This window comes from Notothenia coriiceps, unplaced genomic scaffold (assembly GCF_000735185.1).
Source record: "Notothenia coriiceps isolate Sejong01 unplaced genomic scaffold, NC01 NC01_scaffold00004795, whole genome shotgun sequence".
Classification (NCBI taxonomy): Eukaryota; Metazoa; Chordata; class Actinopteri; order Perciformes; family Nototheniidae; genus Notothenia; species Notothenia coriiceps.
Genome location: NW_011337496.1, coordinates 392299 through 408202, shown reverse-complemented (window position 1 = coordinate 408202; position 15904 = coordinate 392299). Strand labels below are relative to the sequence as shown.

The 15904-nt window shown below is 41.6% G+C and overlaps 1 protein-coding gene across 1 annotated transcript in view; it reads right to left on the bottom strand.

The window, feature by feature from the left end:
• The window catches only part of anks1aa (ankyrin repeat and sterile alpha motif domain containing 1Aa), a 64240-nt gene that overhangs the window by 10746 nt on the left and 37590 nt on the right, over positions 1-15904 (bottom strand). Inside the window, exons 14-16 of the mRNA XM_010767827.1 lie at positions 12915-12971; positions 11388-11462; positions 3934-3936 (exon numbers count right to left, since the gene is read on the bottom strand). Coding sequence (XP_010766129.1) covers positions 3934-3936; positions 11388-11462; positions 12915-12971 — 135 coding nt within the window. The remainder of the gene's footprint in view (positions 1-3933; positions 3937-11387; positions 11463-12914; positions 12972-15904) is intronic.

Below are 15904 nucleotides of genomic sequence, written 5' to 3'. Positions count from 1 at the left end.
TAACGATTTTTTGGCTTGTGTAACCATTAGCCAATCACCAAGGTAACACCCGCCCCCCTTATCACCTGAATCTCCTCCTAGAGCACCATTGTATTTTATTTTACCAAATATCTCTCAGAGGGGCGTGGGGAGGGGCTCCTTATTTCAATCAATCAATCAATCAATGTTTATTTATATAGCCCAATATCAAAAATGTTACATTTGTCTCAGTGGACTTCACAGTTTGTACAGAATATCAGTATGACAATACGACACCCTCTGTCCTATTTAAAGTAACAGACACAGAATCAGCACTTTTGAAACTGGGCTGAAACCGAGGGGATTATGGGATGCTCAGAACAAACACTTCAAACACTTCAGAGACATGTTTTGTATCTGAGAACTATAATATATTAACGAAAAACAGTATAATTAGGGGACCTTTAAATCTTAAAGCCACCGTGTCCAGGAGAAGCTGCTGTCAGGAGGCCATCAAGAGACTGGCTAGAGAAGACCTTCGATGCCCCCCCCCCACAATCTGATTCAGACCAGTGTTTGCCTCCTCTCTGTGTTGATTGGAGTGCAGAGAAGTCTCTAGCTGATTGGGTCTGAGCCTGCAGTCTCTGGTACTTTTTTCCTCTCGACTGATTTACTTCCACATCAGAGGGAAAGAGATGATGGAGGAGGGGGAAAAGAGACAGACTTTTTTTATACAATCACAACTGCACGTAATAAGGGAGGTGGGGGGGGGGTCTGTAGATGGGAACTGTAGCTTGCACTGACATAGAGCAGCCACCTGCAGTGTTTGAGAGAGAGTATGGTAGGGAGGGAGGGGTGGGGAAGCGTGCAATGAGGGGAGAGAGAGAGAGAGAGGGAGTAAGGGAGGAAAGAAATATTGCAGGCAGCAGAATTGTGAACAGCAGGACAATAGAAGGATGCCGCCGCGGTGTGTGTGTGTGTGTGTAGGATGAGGTGTTTCCTTTTCAGCTCAGAGGGAACTACAGATGTTTTTTTAGGAAAGTGGACCTGACCACATCCCACAGACTGTCCCAGACTGAGGAGACAGTTGGAGCACTCTTTCTTTCCGGAGTTCATTCTGGGGGCCGGCTATTTCTTAAGTATGCGTTAAAGTAGCTTGTGGAATCCTTCGCTGGATTTTCATTCATTTTTCTTCCTGACACATTTCCAAGCGTCTGCATCGACCACAATGGGATCTATGACGTGGGAATCTCCTCTGGAACGGGATTGGTTTTGCGCCAAGTTAAATAGATGATGAGATCACTGAAAAGGGAAAAAGAAGATTTATCTGCATTTCACTAGTAATTTGAGTTTAGGTTTAGACCTTTGCTTGTTTGTTATTGTTATTTGTCAGCTTTTTTTGATGTGTTGTCCTAAAGGGAAAGCAAATAAAGGTAATATATAACTCTTTCCTATCAACAGAAAACACATTTACTCATTTATCAAGTTAAAAGTGAATGGTAATTTAAGGGTGTGATAGCTGAAATCCCACCGCAGAACATGTGTTTTTTGCTTCTGAATTGTGTTGAATTGTACCAGTAATATGTAGAGGCAGTAATCTGTCTTCGTTCAGGGTTAGGCTCCTCTGGGCTGCTGACAGCCGTCAGTGTTGCTTTTGGTCTCAATCCATCTCGGCTCATGACAGACTTGTTGTGCGTCCTGCTGCTTCCCCTGTGAGCGCTGTGATGTTCTCAGGTAGATTCCTGTCTGGAGTGTTGGTGGTGCTCAGCAGGCTGGGTCTTTCATTCAGAGTGCCTGTTTACTAATTAATGACGAGTTTCCAAAGAACTTTCCATGTTGCTAAGACACATCACCCTCTCTGGAGTAAGGTGTGTCTCTCCCTCTGGGTTTCTCTTCATAACAAAACTGGAGCTTCACTAAATCAGCTCTTTTCAATCAAGCTTTTACCTTTGGACACAGAATGCTACTTCCTGACCCTGGACATTTTGACTTTTGTCCCAAGTTGGATATGAACGGTTTGTTACGTTTGCAACAGTGAAGTGATGCAGATTTTTGTTGATGGGGAATGTGTTCTGGGCAGATCCCCGCCTGACTGTCATAGCTAAGATCTCTGTTCACATTAGCTGGTAGTCCACCAGCTCAAACCCATTTATCTCCTCCTTCACCCCTGAGATCAGGGGCACTTTTAGCCATCTTGGGTGACTGTGGTCCAGCCCCCGCTGCCCTGCGGGAGCTGACGCCCTGTCCACAGAGGACACTGTCTCCCCCGCCAGGCTCTTGTTGCGGATGCACTCGGCTCTGCTGGCCGAGAATGATGTGGCAATGCCACGTCTCATCCTCAGAGTGCCGCTGCTACCGGCTGAAAGGTTTCTCCCTCCTGAAGCGCTTTCCCCTGTCAGCAGGTGCTGCGGGCCGGCTGCTGGAGCAGCCTGTGGGCGACTGGCTGGAGCACGTGGGGCTGCCGCAGTACGAGAGCAAACTCCTGCTCAATGGCTTCGACGACCTGCACTACATGGTGAGTTCCTTCGTTCTTTTATTAGGTCCAAATGGACCTTTATGCTCTTGACTGTTTAATGTACTTTCTTTCTTTGTCTTTGCTCACTTTCATAATCTTTTTGTTCTTGTCTTTCACTGCTTGCTCCTACTTAACCCCAGTTTGTTTCTTTGTGTATTAATCCAATTGATGCCTCCCCCATGAGCTGTGAGATGATCCCATTAGGTGTGTCTAAAGTTCAATTAGCTGAAATCCTGTAACGACCTCTCTGGTCTTTTTCATCAGTTTTTTTTTTTAAGCAGCTGCTGCAATATATTGATATGGGAACTGTGTATTCTGGGTGGATTCAGCACATCATTTTATATCTCACCTTACATCACAAATGTTATACATATCTTAATATTCAGTGAGTGATTCAATGACATAGCTTTACCTCTCGGCTCTCCGGCAGAGCCTTGACTGATGTTTGCTAGATTTACAAGTTCATTCAACCAGACAATTTGCAGTTTTATCTTTGCTGTCAAATATTTTGTTTACGGGAGCTTTGACATCATTACGCCCTGTTGCGTGTTGAATCAGGTTTATGCTGCACTCTTAGACTCTCAGACAGTCTGTCTCCATCTCAGGGGCCGGCTGTCCGTGGCCCCTGACCGGAGAAGCAGCTGAAGCCCGGCCAGAATGAAGGAGAGTCTCGGTGAGCAATGGGATGCTGTTGCCAACCCGACAGTTGATGGAGCTCACAGTGTGCGACGCCACTATGAGTTGGCTCTGTGGCTCGTGTCAGTAATGAGGACTGATGGAGGAGAGAATGAGAGACCCAGCTGGTAGGCTGAGCCAGTGGGCATGTTGGAAATGAGACAAACGCTTTGTGTGTCAAGAAGAAAACTCTTTCCTCCTTCATCAGGCCTATCAACACCTTCTCTGTTGCACTGGAAGAGACATTTGTTAGCTGTGTTTCATCATTCATAAAATCATAGATTAGATGGTATGTGAGCCATTGTAGCTCATTTCTTTGAAGAGACCCTAAAAGTGGAAATCCTATTGTCTCTTCTAAAGAAATACAGAGCAGCATACCAAATGTAATTGCCCGTGCAGAGACAAGTTATATTCCTTATTTTGTAGGACCAGTGCTCCTGGAAGCCAGACTCTTGACAAAACCTTGGTCTTTGATCTAGCTATTTCATAACTTAAGTTAGATTTCACTTAAGATGTGTGATCTGTACAACTGGCAATATCATTGTGGACTTTTAAGTCACAATCTCAAAGAAAGCCACATTTGTAAACTTCTCACTCCTTAAACGTGAGGTAGGTAGGTTTGAGAAACCGGCTCGATAAACACTTTTTGTTATATTCCATGGAATGCTCTTAACATCCCGATAGCAATGAATATCTTAAGTGCTTTGACAATAAATCCATAAAAAAAAAGTCATCTGTGGAAGCCGTAGTACTGTAAAAAGCACGACCAATCATCTGAGCCGGCCCGGCTAAAGTAACTGGATGGCCTACCTGCCTGTCAGCCTTCCATCTGTGCACAAACTTATCTCGTGCCCTCATCGGTCATGTGCGCGTTCGTGTGTGTTGGAGGAGGGGCTCTGTCAGGAAGTGGCAGATTTCTTCCGGCTGTGTATTTTCAAATTCTAGCCCACTCGAGCTGGTTTCTCCAAAATGACCTACCCCACCTTTAATGTTGTCACATAGTGTTACCTACCTAAACCTTAAATCATACCCTGTTATATTAGGATCAGTTTGTATCAAATATTGTACTTAACTCTTTTTATGATCCAACAGATGTTTTCTGTGTGCCTGGAAAGATAGAATGTTTTCCAGGGGTGAAATCCATGTTAAAACTCCATATTTCAACGGACTATTAAATTATTAAACCAGGACAACTACCCTTAAAAATCATGCAGCAGTAATTGAATACAGTACAGAGGAGGGCATAACACGTTATGAAGAAGAGCCATCTTTCGTTCATTAATTACAATGGTGATGAAGTTCCTTTTAGTTCATCAAGAGTAATTGTTCCCCCTTCCCATGAACGGTATGTCACAGTTTAAAGGGTCACAGATGGTTATTTGGTCTCCTCTTGTTTGGAGGGATGTTGTCTCCCTGGTAACACTGAGGTGTGTTCCATGTTTGTGTTTTGCCACATGAAGGTCATTGTGATCATTGTTTTTAATTACAGTGTGTTAATTAGACTTGTAAATTAGGACCTGACTCCAGAGAGCACAAGTTGTCCTTCTAAGCAGCAATGTTGTACTGGTATGGATAGAATAACAACGCTAGAAACATGAATACCAAAATAGATGTGAATGTTTTGTGCTCTTGGACTAAACCTAGCGGTGTCAGACTTGTTTCAGAATACATACACTGATACTTGCATTAATAATCTTTAATCTACTTTACATAACCTGACATAACCAGCATTCCAACATTTATCTGTCCTTTCATTCCCACCGAGCGTCATCAACACCCATGTTTAATTCTGTGCTGAAGCCTCTCGAGGTTTAATCTTCCTACTGTCTTTTAGTCTTTCAGTCTCACACCGTCTTTAGAGTATTTCCAGAGAGCCGGCTTGCTTTCTATCTTTCAACACGGCTTACAGACCACCTGGCTTCCTAAAATCGCTGGAGGATTTGGAAAAAAGCAGTAGGCTTTAAACGGCTTGTGCTTCTCTCAGTAAATGTGGACCTTTTTAAAGAATCACAAATTGGTGAGTGAGAGTTGCCCTCTGAATCACCTTTATCTTTGCCCAACTTTTCCAATTGTGTTTAATGTAGTTAAATGCAGTAGAGTGGAGAGAACAGGAGCAGGCATCGTTGGCACAGTTACAAGACAGATTTGTTTTGTCTAATTGTATTAGTAGTTCCAGTCAGAGGCACAGATTTATGGAGCTCAAAACGTCCAATAGTTCATATATAGAAAAAAAGGAATTGAGAAATATATTTTTGCACTAATAAATTGTGTAAAATATAAAAAAGAACACACTTATTTGATTATATGTTGTATCTATCTGTATTGACCCACCCAACTCAATGAAGTGACAGAATATCTGCAATTATGAGGATGTTTTAAATGATCTCAATGTATTGGTTCATTTATATATACTTGCTTCATACATCCGTGTTTTTGTTAACTTCATGTTATTTGTATTGATTTATTGAATATAGAAGACTTCCGAGCTAAATTGACTCCAGCAGATAATGTACTTGAACTAAATGCATTCTCGTTATTACCACGCTGATCCAGTGTACCAGCTCTAAATAACACTCAAACTCATATGCTTGGTGTGTAAAGATATACAAAATTACAGAATCATGGCTGAGTAAAGTCTAATTATTGAGATAACACAGCCTAATATCTGATGTTATCACGTTTTTATGATAGACATCAGGAAGTGAAACTTAGGTGCTAGCAGTAATAGTTGTGTTCATCATTAAATGAAAAAAAGAATCATCTGAGCAACACACTTTGGAAATCTCTCTCAAATGATATTTAGCTTTCTTTTAATTTGCCCATGGATATGAGCAGCTTAGAAACAGCATGTTGTTTTTGCTATGTTTGTAAATGTCCTTTTCTTACATGTTTTATGTGAGGGACTGCGGATGGAAAATAGCTCAAAGCTAAATTCATTGTGTTAAGTGTTCATTACATTGTTTTTTTTAAATGTCCGCTGTGCAGTGAGATCACTAATGAAACAGTGTTTACTCTGGCCGTCAGACTGCTGTGATCTCTGTCTGTCCTGCAGGCTCGCTCCAGAAGAGGATCAATAACAGCAGTGATTGTGTTGTGTTCAAGCACCGAAGCAGAGACAAGGCTCTTCTGCAACCAATTAGATGCTTTTTATCGACTCATGGAGCAAAAAAGTACCGATGAAACAAGCCCGTGCTGCACTCCGGCCCTCCATGGTACTCACCAGTAATGGCTGTTGAAACGAAGCAGCTCTTTTTTCTCCCTTCTCTTCGTCTGAGCTCAGATTCTGCCGTCAGCTGTGACAGGGTCAGCCGGCGGAGCTCCAAGTTAGTTTGTATTCCAGGCAACTGTGCCACCGATTAAAGTCTGCTGCGACAAGACTTTGGTTTATGCTCATGAAGACGGCTTGAGAAGGAGTCATTTACTTTAGTTTAATGTCAGTAGAGGGGACTCAGAGCTTGATTTCAATCTTTTGGTTTCACAAGAATCAGAGGAGGCAACATTTATTTTTATTTATTTTTTATTTATTTAGTTATTTGACAGGGACAGTGCACATTGATTGACATTTCTGTAAATGCGCCAGAGTTAGCCAACAGGCTATTTTTCATCTGCAGTCCCTGGACAGATGTTGAAAGTCATCCTAAAAAAAATATTTACTTCAAATAACAGGTAAATACAATCAGTAAAACAACATTCAACATAGATGCTTACATTATGATAAAAGCATATATAAAAACTAAACTAAAATACAGATAAACATCTGTTTATACTTCAGCATTTTCTTCCTCCGTTATTCTGTCCTTGTTGCTATTTTGTACAATCGAATAGATGCAAATGTTGGAGAGAATCAATGCCACCAGAGCCCGCAGACAAATTGGAAACTCAGTAATGGCTTCATGCATTAGAAGCTAAAGGATTGGGAATGGATTCATTGATTTCCCTTCTTGTGTAATGGTGGAGCTCAATAGTTTACCCGCTGGATAAACATTTGTGCAGGAATTAGATGAAATACATGGTTCATTTGAAGACATGTTTTTATTATCTTTGCACATCCGTCAGCTTGTAATAGTCCTGTGTTGTCTTATTACGGCCTGTTAAGGATGACAAAGTACAAGTTTCTCTGCTGCTGGTTAGCTGTCCTTTAGTCAGAATGAGTGATCCGTGCCCTCGAGCCCCTGGCCTTAATTCAAAGTGCTTTTAAACCAGAGGGACTGCTGTGTGGCGGCTCTCTGAGAGCGAGCAGAGAGCAGCATCTTAATGAGAGGAGAGGGGAAGGCAGAGATGGATGAGGCTTACAAACACACACAAAACCACCCAGTTTACAGATCTACTTTTTTCACCCACGTTGTGCTTATGTCAGCTTCCTGTAAACTAATGAATTCTCTCTGTTAGACCACTGTTTGAAAGAGTGGAACCACATTAGTCAGAGTTTTCACACAGATTTGTCACCGCCACGTCTCGCAAGTTTTTGTTTTCAAAGTCTTTGAGTGGGGATGAATGGCTAACGGCCCGTCCACACGGCGGCATGCGTTGAAGCTTCAACTCTTCTGCCCATTCACTTTGAATGGGGTGACGTCACGCTTTGCCGAACTGCATTGTGGGAGCGTTGCTCGCTTCAAAAGTTGACAATGTTCAACTTTTGAGGCTTCGGCGGAAGCGTCAGCCAATCAAATCATATGCCAGTACAAGCTCTAGCCAATCAAACCGCGTGCTTGTGTGTCCGGGGCGGGAGATTCATGTGATTGGTTGTTGGTCGAGGTTCAGACACGCCCGCCGGCAAGCTTCAACGCACGCCGCCGTGTGGACGCTTATCAAGATAAAGCAGAGGTGAATGTAATGTTTATGTGGCAGGAGATGGGAGTCTCAAAAACTACCTTTCAAGTTCATTCAGTAGGGGTAGCTTCAGGTAGCAAAATATGGAGGATGGCTATATCAATTTATTCATCAGTAAATGGCTCTATGAAACCTGATGTACTTATAGATTCTGTTTTCTTCAAGTTTGTATCTTCTTGGTCGAATGCACTTATTGTAAGTCGCTTTGGATAAAAGCGTCAGCTAAATGAAATGTAATAAATAAAATAAATGATTTTCTTTATGACGAAGAAAAGCAGAAAATCCTGATTATGTTGGGCATTTTGCTTGAAAAGGTGATCATAGAAAATGGTTACAGATGTTGATCAAGTATAGGATGAATCAAGCAACCTTTCAAAGGATTAATATCGATTGAAACAAAACTTTCAAATCTTCTCAACTTCCAACATCGTCATGTCTAGCTATGAGAGGATACTGCAGCTACAGATTCAATTCAATTTATGATTGAATACCCCGGACACCCATATATTAAATCAACAAAGATACCAAACAGGAGGTGCTAGCAGTTGGGAAATATATGCCTTTTAATTTACTTGACAACAGCCTTAAATAGTAACGTAATTATTCAAATAGTTGGTGATTGATAGTTGTTAAATTAAATAGAACATTAATGAATGGACTCATTTCACCTCTAATGTCTCCAACGTGGCCCAAAAGGTAATAATTTTCAAAACTGATTTTTTTGTTCTGGGGTTTTCACTTCAAACATTTTCACACACCACAAAATCTGCAGTGCCAAAGCCTATTATGATTTAAATATGTTCTTTCCTGTGCTTACCTCAGTGATGGATTACCAAAACTGCTTTTTAAATTCTCTATGGAGTTCCATAGTAGGAAAACTTTGGGTGCAACAAATCATAAAGCAGGCGCTCACACGGGAAACCAAAGAGCTGCATTAAAACACTCCTACTTAACAGTAAAAAGTGCAGGAAACAACTCGGGGAATGTAAGCAGAGACTGTGGAGTCTCTTCGAACTGCATTTCCCCCACAGAGCCATTTATCAGTTAATCTCCAGTGGGAGAGTAATGCAATGATCCATGCACTCTGAAAGCGCTATCATCCACCCAGCTCCCCAAATAGTCTCAATCCTCAGCTGGAGAGGAATGGATCGGTGTGTTGCTGCTCACAGATAATGGGCTTTAAGCCGTCACTTTAATGCAAGGCATTAGGGAACCAAAAGAGATGCGTCACAATGTATTATGCTGCTCAAAAGGAGCTCTAACTAGGGCCGCGTTTCACCATATATGACATGACATCCTGTCGGAGCGTATGCTCTCATAATGCACCTAACTTTTCATTAGTACTGTCTGTCTGTTTCACTGCATCATTTTAATCATCAGTAAATCTGCATTTTATATATAATTTAGTTTAGTTTGGCACATCCAAAAACAGAAAGATATTCGGCTCAATTTCCAACAACAACATGTGTTAGGGCTGCAGCTTCATTCCATCCATCTTTTCTCTCTCTCTTTTTCTCTGTTTTTTTGTCTTCTTTCTGTGCCTTCTGTTTTCTCTCTCTAATTTTCTGACCGTTTATTATTATAACCTTTTTCTCAAATCCCCCGTGACATACTCTGAATGTTTTGTCATTGTAGAACAGCGAATCAGGGGCTAAAATTGCACTTAACATTGTGATCTGACAAACGACTTTACACAGATTACTCTGCAGTTTTTACCCTCGCTGACAGCTCCGCCCCTCACCCTTTGTGCCCCTTGTTTGCATCTACAGCGTCTGCATGAAAAACAGGGTGTCAGGTTTGACCTACAGACTCTGTGTCTGTGTGTGTGTGTGTGTGTGTGTNGCTCCTTATTTTCATCTAAAGTAACAGACACAGAATCAGCACTTTGGAAATTTGACGTGTTTGTTCTGAGCATCCCATAATCCCCTCTGTTTCAGCCCTGTTTCCAAAGTGCTGATTCTGTGTCTGTTACTTTAGATGAAAATAAGGAGCCCCTCCCCACGCCCCTCTGAGAGATATTTGATAAAATAAAATACAATGGTGCTCTAGGAAGAGATTCAGGTGATAAGGGGGGCGGGTGTTACCTTGGTGATTGGCTAATCGTTACACAAGCCAAAAAATCGTTATGACATCATAAAGTGGCCAAAATCTGATCAGCTCATTTTCAGACAGCTTTTTATAAAAATGGATCAGGACAAAAAGTGAGAGAATCTTTTTTCCTGAAACTTTCAGAATCTCTTTACACAGAGGGGAGACGTGTTTATGTATAAAAGACATGAAAAAGTGGATTTTGCACAATAGGTGACCTTTAAGATTGAGTATCACATATACAGAGGAGTGGATTCAGACATGTTCAGACCACACAGATGCCGGGGCGCTAACTACTTCACTGCAGTGGTCTCAGTTTTCTTTATGTCCACAAAGCAAAATGAGCTCATCCCCCGACAAGCTTACTGGTTAATATTTAAACGGCTCACTCGAGTGCAGGGCAGAAAACACAATTGTAAAACCACTGCATTGCTTACATACTGTACAATGTGACTGAGGAAAGGTGTGACCTGGAGGTGAATGATGAATGTGAAAGCTGAAGGTTAGGAGTCAATTGTTTGGGTTTACTGCAGCAGCTCCCAGGGCAACATCCATCAAATATGACGACAGGCTTTTGAAAAGCCTACAGAATACCAGGAGAGCAGGTACACAATCCTTTAAAACAAAGACATTATTTTACAGAAAGCAATTTAATAGAGTGTCTCTCAGGCACTTTGGTCTTTTAAATTATAATACTCCTGGTACTTTCAGAGTAAGGTTTAGAGACTGTACTTAAAAGCAACCTGGTTTCTATCACACACAAGAGAGAGACCACTGCTTTGAAACAAGAACAAGCCAAATTCATCCAATAAGGGTCCTTTGTGTTCACTATTCCTTATTCAAAAGAGTATTCTTAGTTTCCTCAGGGGCTGCTAATGTCCATACCACTCCTTGTCTGTTCTATTAAAACAGACCAACTGTCTACCAGCATTACACACATCTACCTAATTGTCTGTTGCTAACTGAATCGCAATTCGTCTTGGACGCCTTCTGCATTGACTGCTAGTCCCAGGCTCTTGATTTCCCATGAGCCCACCTATCAAACAACTCGGGAGGACCAAATTAAAGCAAATCCAAGCATGTAAAGTGCAATATTAATATGGCAATGATAAAGAAGACCCAGTGACAATAAAAACATGTGTGACACATACTAAAAAGGTAGTTAAATGTGTTGAGCAGGCAATGCAGGCAACTGATTCTCAATGTGCCAAAGTCAAAATAGATACAAATCAGCATGAGGAGGGAAAAAAATCACAACATAGACACAATTTCTAGGTGTTGATTAACATTTAACAGCATGAAAGGACAATGATGATTATACTCTACCTGGTGTAGCATATTGCTGATCCCTGGAAAAATCGATGCCAGCACCAATCAGTGTCATGATCTTCTCGATCTGAGGGCAGGAACAGAAGAGGGAGATAAGAAGCTGTAGGAGCAAATGTAGTCTAGCCTCCACCTCTCACCATAAAAACATCCAGAGAAATGCCCCATGCCGTAAACACTTAACCACCAAACGTAACAGTCTCCCGGCAAAAAGCAAATAACGGCGTTGACGATACGTTAAGTGAGAGAGAAGTCATTTAAAGTGCTTTTATGGTGAGAGAAAAAAAAAAATGTTGAAGGGTATCTGAAGCAACGTGGTTGATTTCCTTTTCATCTCATTTATTAAATGTGGCCTCAGCATTACGCTCATGTGTATCGGCTCTTGGCTGCAGTTAGCAGCGTTTCATCCAAATACAAACCCATTTACAAAGGACGTCTAAGAAATCGGATCACAAAGGAAACGTTTTGTCAGGGCAATCAAGCTAAGAGAAAAGGTGTCGAGTCTAAGAAAACAATAAAGAAACAGGTGATTTATGGTTTCCTTTCATTTACAAAGGTCTCAGAGAAAGTAGTTCTCTGACTGTGTCATATGGTTGCTTCAATAACATTTACACAACTGTTGATTTTGAGGCAGCTGAGGGTCTTAATTCAAAGTAAAGAAGGGGTTAAAATAATACACAGAGAGCCTAAGAAGAAAGGGCACTAGCTATAACTTTCAAGATACCCAGATCCCCAGGGTTTATTGCAATAGTTTCATGCATTTGTACAGAATGCATGTATCTATTACTGCTGTGTTTCCATCAAGCATGGTCCCTGACATTCACGTGTCAAGGACAAAAAGAACATTTCCTTGAAATGCGTTCATAAGGGCACCGAAGCAGCAGAGGGCAATTGAGATGCAATATCACACCTGTCACCGCACAGAAACATGGCTCCCCCTTTCAACTATAACCATGGTATGCATAGACATTGAGTGCAGAAAAATGAAAGAAAAAAGGAGAGAGACTGACAGGGCTGTCGTCAAACCTGTGTCATTGAAAAACTTTTAATAAAAAATTGAGTATACAACTCTTTACCATTGCTTTTGGAAATATTTCATCTGAGGCAAAAGTCCTGGCTGCTTTACTTAAAGCCATGACAAATAATATATCTCATTATTATCATTATAATAAGGCAATAGTGCTATCGTCAAAAGCCTTCATTTAATCATCAATCTGTACAAGGATGCTTAGAAGTGAGATAGCATCTAAATGAAAAAGAAATGTCAGAGAGAGAAATCCAGCTTGGAAGAACCATCCATCTGTCTTTCTGTGCTGCTGTTAGACCGGACAGTAAATGTTAAATCAGAGCTTTTAGACTTGCTTAGAAGAAGAAATGAATAATCACTGAGATGATATCATTGGAAAGGGTTCATGAAACCTGAAAGGATCCCATCTATCTCTACAGAGCATGCCCCAGAAGAGGACAGAGCCAAACCCCCAAAAGGACCACGAGATATTTGTATGAAGGATGCATTTCTTACGCTGTCAACAGAATTAGATCTTCTGTGTTTGGTGGTGGAAGAAGTCGTAGGTTTCTGCTAAAAGAGAACTCAAGGTTTTGTTTTGCCCTTCTTCCGTGTACCTACTACACTCTGCCAGCTTTTCTATGGCAAAACGGAATCGAAATCAGCCTGTTTTATACAAAGATCCCCTACAGAGTACAGAAAACATTCAACTGAACACACAAATGGAAAATTTGACATATATAGAGAATGAGCTATGTGTTTGTTATGATACAATTATTGAAAAATCAATGGAAGAATCCATCGTCCTGAAGATCACACACAATGCTGAACATATGTTTTACACTGCCTTCTGTTATTTTTCGATGAACCCTAAGCATATCAGAGAAAAAAAACTGTAATTCTAGTAAGAGGTGAGAAACAAAGTGGATCACAACATTTACGTTATCCATCTGCCCGGTGTTCCTTCTCCATACTGTTGATTAAAATACACCATAATGACCAGATGGTAGATTAGTCCCACAAGCTTCTCAAATAACCTCCATCTATCTAGGGATGGGTATCGTTAGGCTTTTATCGATACCGGTACCGCTTATCGGTATTTTTCGATACTCTTATCGATACTTTCCAATAATATGGTGTTAATAAACTAAAAAAAGACAAGGCGATGTGCCTGCAAGAATGCACTCAGGTAAACAAAACATATTACCCGTGCGCAGCAGCTAACCTGCCTGCGAGCCTTCGCTCAGGTCACATTTACACACGGCGCGGCTGAAGCCCGCTAGCACTATTAGCACTAGCAGTATCGCTAGCACCGTTTTAGATTCAATGAGTTTCTCGTTTGCAAATGCTTCATTAAGTTGCTTGTGTCACCCCCTTTACAAGCAACTAATTGAGTACATAGATTGCACCTTGCACTATCGCCACTACATTTTTTAAAGTGCACCCAGAACTTGGATCGCTTCGCTCTGTCCGCCATGCCTGCGGGAGTCTCACAACAATAATAAGAGCGCTGTTGAGAGAGATGAGGAGTGGCATTTACAGTGGCCAATCAGAGGGGTCTCAAACCGGATACATCACACGGGATGAGGGTTCCCAACCAACCAGAATGGTTTAAAGTTAAACTAAGGAAGTAGACGTAACAGATATACCGATAGCAGCACCGTTTGTCCAGCGGCTTAACGGTATACCGATACCGTTCAATCAGGTACCGTTATTGACTTAGTACCGGTTCTCGGTACCCATCCCTATGACGCCACACGTCTCTACTTCAGTCATTAAACAGAAGAGTGGACGATGAGTGCGCAGCTCGTCTCCTACCTAAGGAATGACTGAGCAAACAAGGATGAGTCAGCAAAAGAAAGGTTCTGTTTTCAGAGAGTGTCTCTTCATGGGTCAGTGGTTTCATTGTGCTTAACCAAACAGAAAATATCCTCGCCATACCCTCACTTAAAACCAGGTATATGCACAGTATAAACAGCTGGACGACAGGGTGCTTGGCTTTAATATTTGAGGAATAATTGCCAATAATAAAGTGTCCTTATTTGACATTGGGTGTAGGAGGTACGCAGTGTTTCATTCTTTTTTTCTCCCCCCCCCCCTAACACATTTTGGGAGATTGAATTCTTGCAGAAAGTCGGATGAGAAGATCCCAAAATGATACATATACACATACTCCAGTTAAAGACTAACAACATTGTTTATTTGGAGTTGTGTCGCTCGACATGTGATGAAAATAAATCCAATAGTCACCCTCTTTAAAATCTGACTTTGGTCTGTATCATTGTCTGAGAATAATATCTGGCTCTTTAGCTGCTAAATGCTCCACTATGTTCATCAGTGAGTCGCAAATGGTGTCTGTCTGTGTTTTTTTTGCTGAGCAGGGGCAGCACTTTACTGTTGCTCCCATAATAACCTCAATGATAAGGCCTTAGCAGGACAATTAGAAAGCTGCTGATATACACTGGTATTAATCAGGGGTCCAATATGTAAAATCACACACACACAAAGCAGTTGTAGCCCCTGTGATAATGAGGACAGGGGGCAGTGATCTCATCTCATAAAGTGGCCGAGGTCTTTACTGAAGGGAGAAGGATCCTCATGTCGGTGGCATCCTTTCCCAGCAACGAGCAGAATACAGCGCTATAAAAAATTGACATGCAATCAAAATGCCAAGGTTGTTTCTTCAGCTCGCAGGGGATACCATGTACTTTTAAACAGCAAGTTGTTATATTAATTTCCCTTCTATTGATGCATCTGAAACAACCTCAGGATACCTTTCTAAATTCCTCAGTGTATACGAATAAAGAAATAAAGATAATATCTGACAATGGACCAAGATTTTTCTTTCAAACAATCGGCTGCTTTTAGTCTTGGTGTATCAGCCTATCTAACAAGTTTAACAAAAAAGGGAATACTGGCTGCTCCGCCGAGATTCAGAAGCAGCTACTGTGGAAGGCAGGTGTGATATACTGCTGGAGCTGCGTAAATATATCCTTATCAGGGGACACCGCACAATGATTTCCTCAAGGTAAAACACATCCACTACAAGAAAGAGCTTCTGAGTTTCATGGTCGAGGACAAAGAAGCTCGATGCCATGAGAATTAATAAAGGAGAGGGAGAGGAATGTGTTTTTGTGCTGCAGGATCGAATCAATACAGAGACCTGAAATGGAGAGGCGTCCATTGTGAGCAGGACTCGCCATGAGGAGGGAGATACAAAGAGGAGGGTCAGAAGTCAGGGGAGGGGCGGAGGCCAACAGCTGAAGAGCCAGCGGTGATGGGAGATGGTCGGGAGATTAAAGACACATGGACCCATTTATCATGCTTCTCACAGCAGGACAGCTACTCCAGGAAAGACTGTGTTTAAAGAAAAGTGTTCTTTCTTTCTCAGCCTTGAGAAACTTGAACAATGCCAAACTAAATCTCAGAGACGGGGAGAGCTAAAGGACGCCTGGCAGAGCTTGTTCGGGGTGAAACAAAAGGCTGCTGCAGAGAGAGTGTGCCCG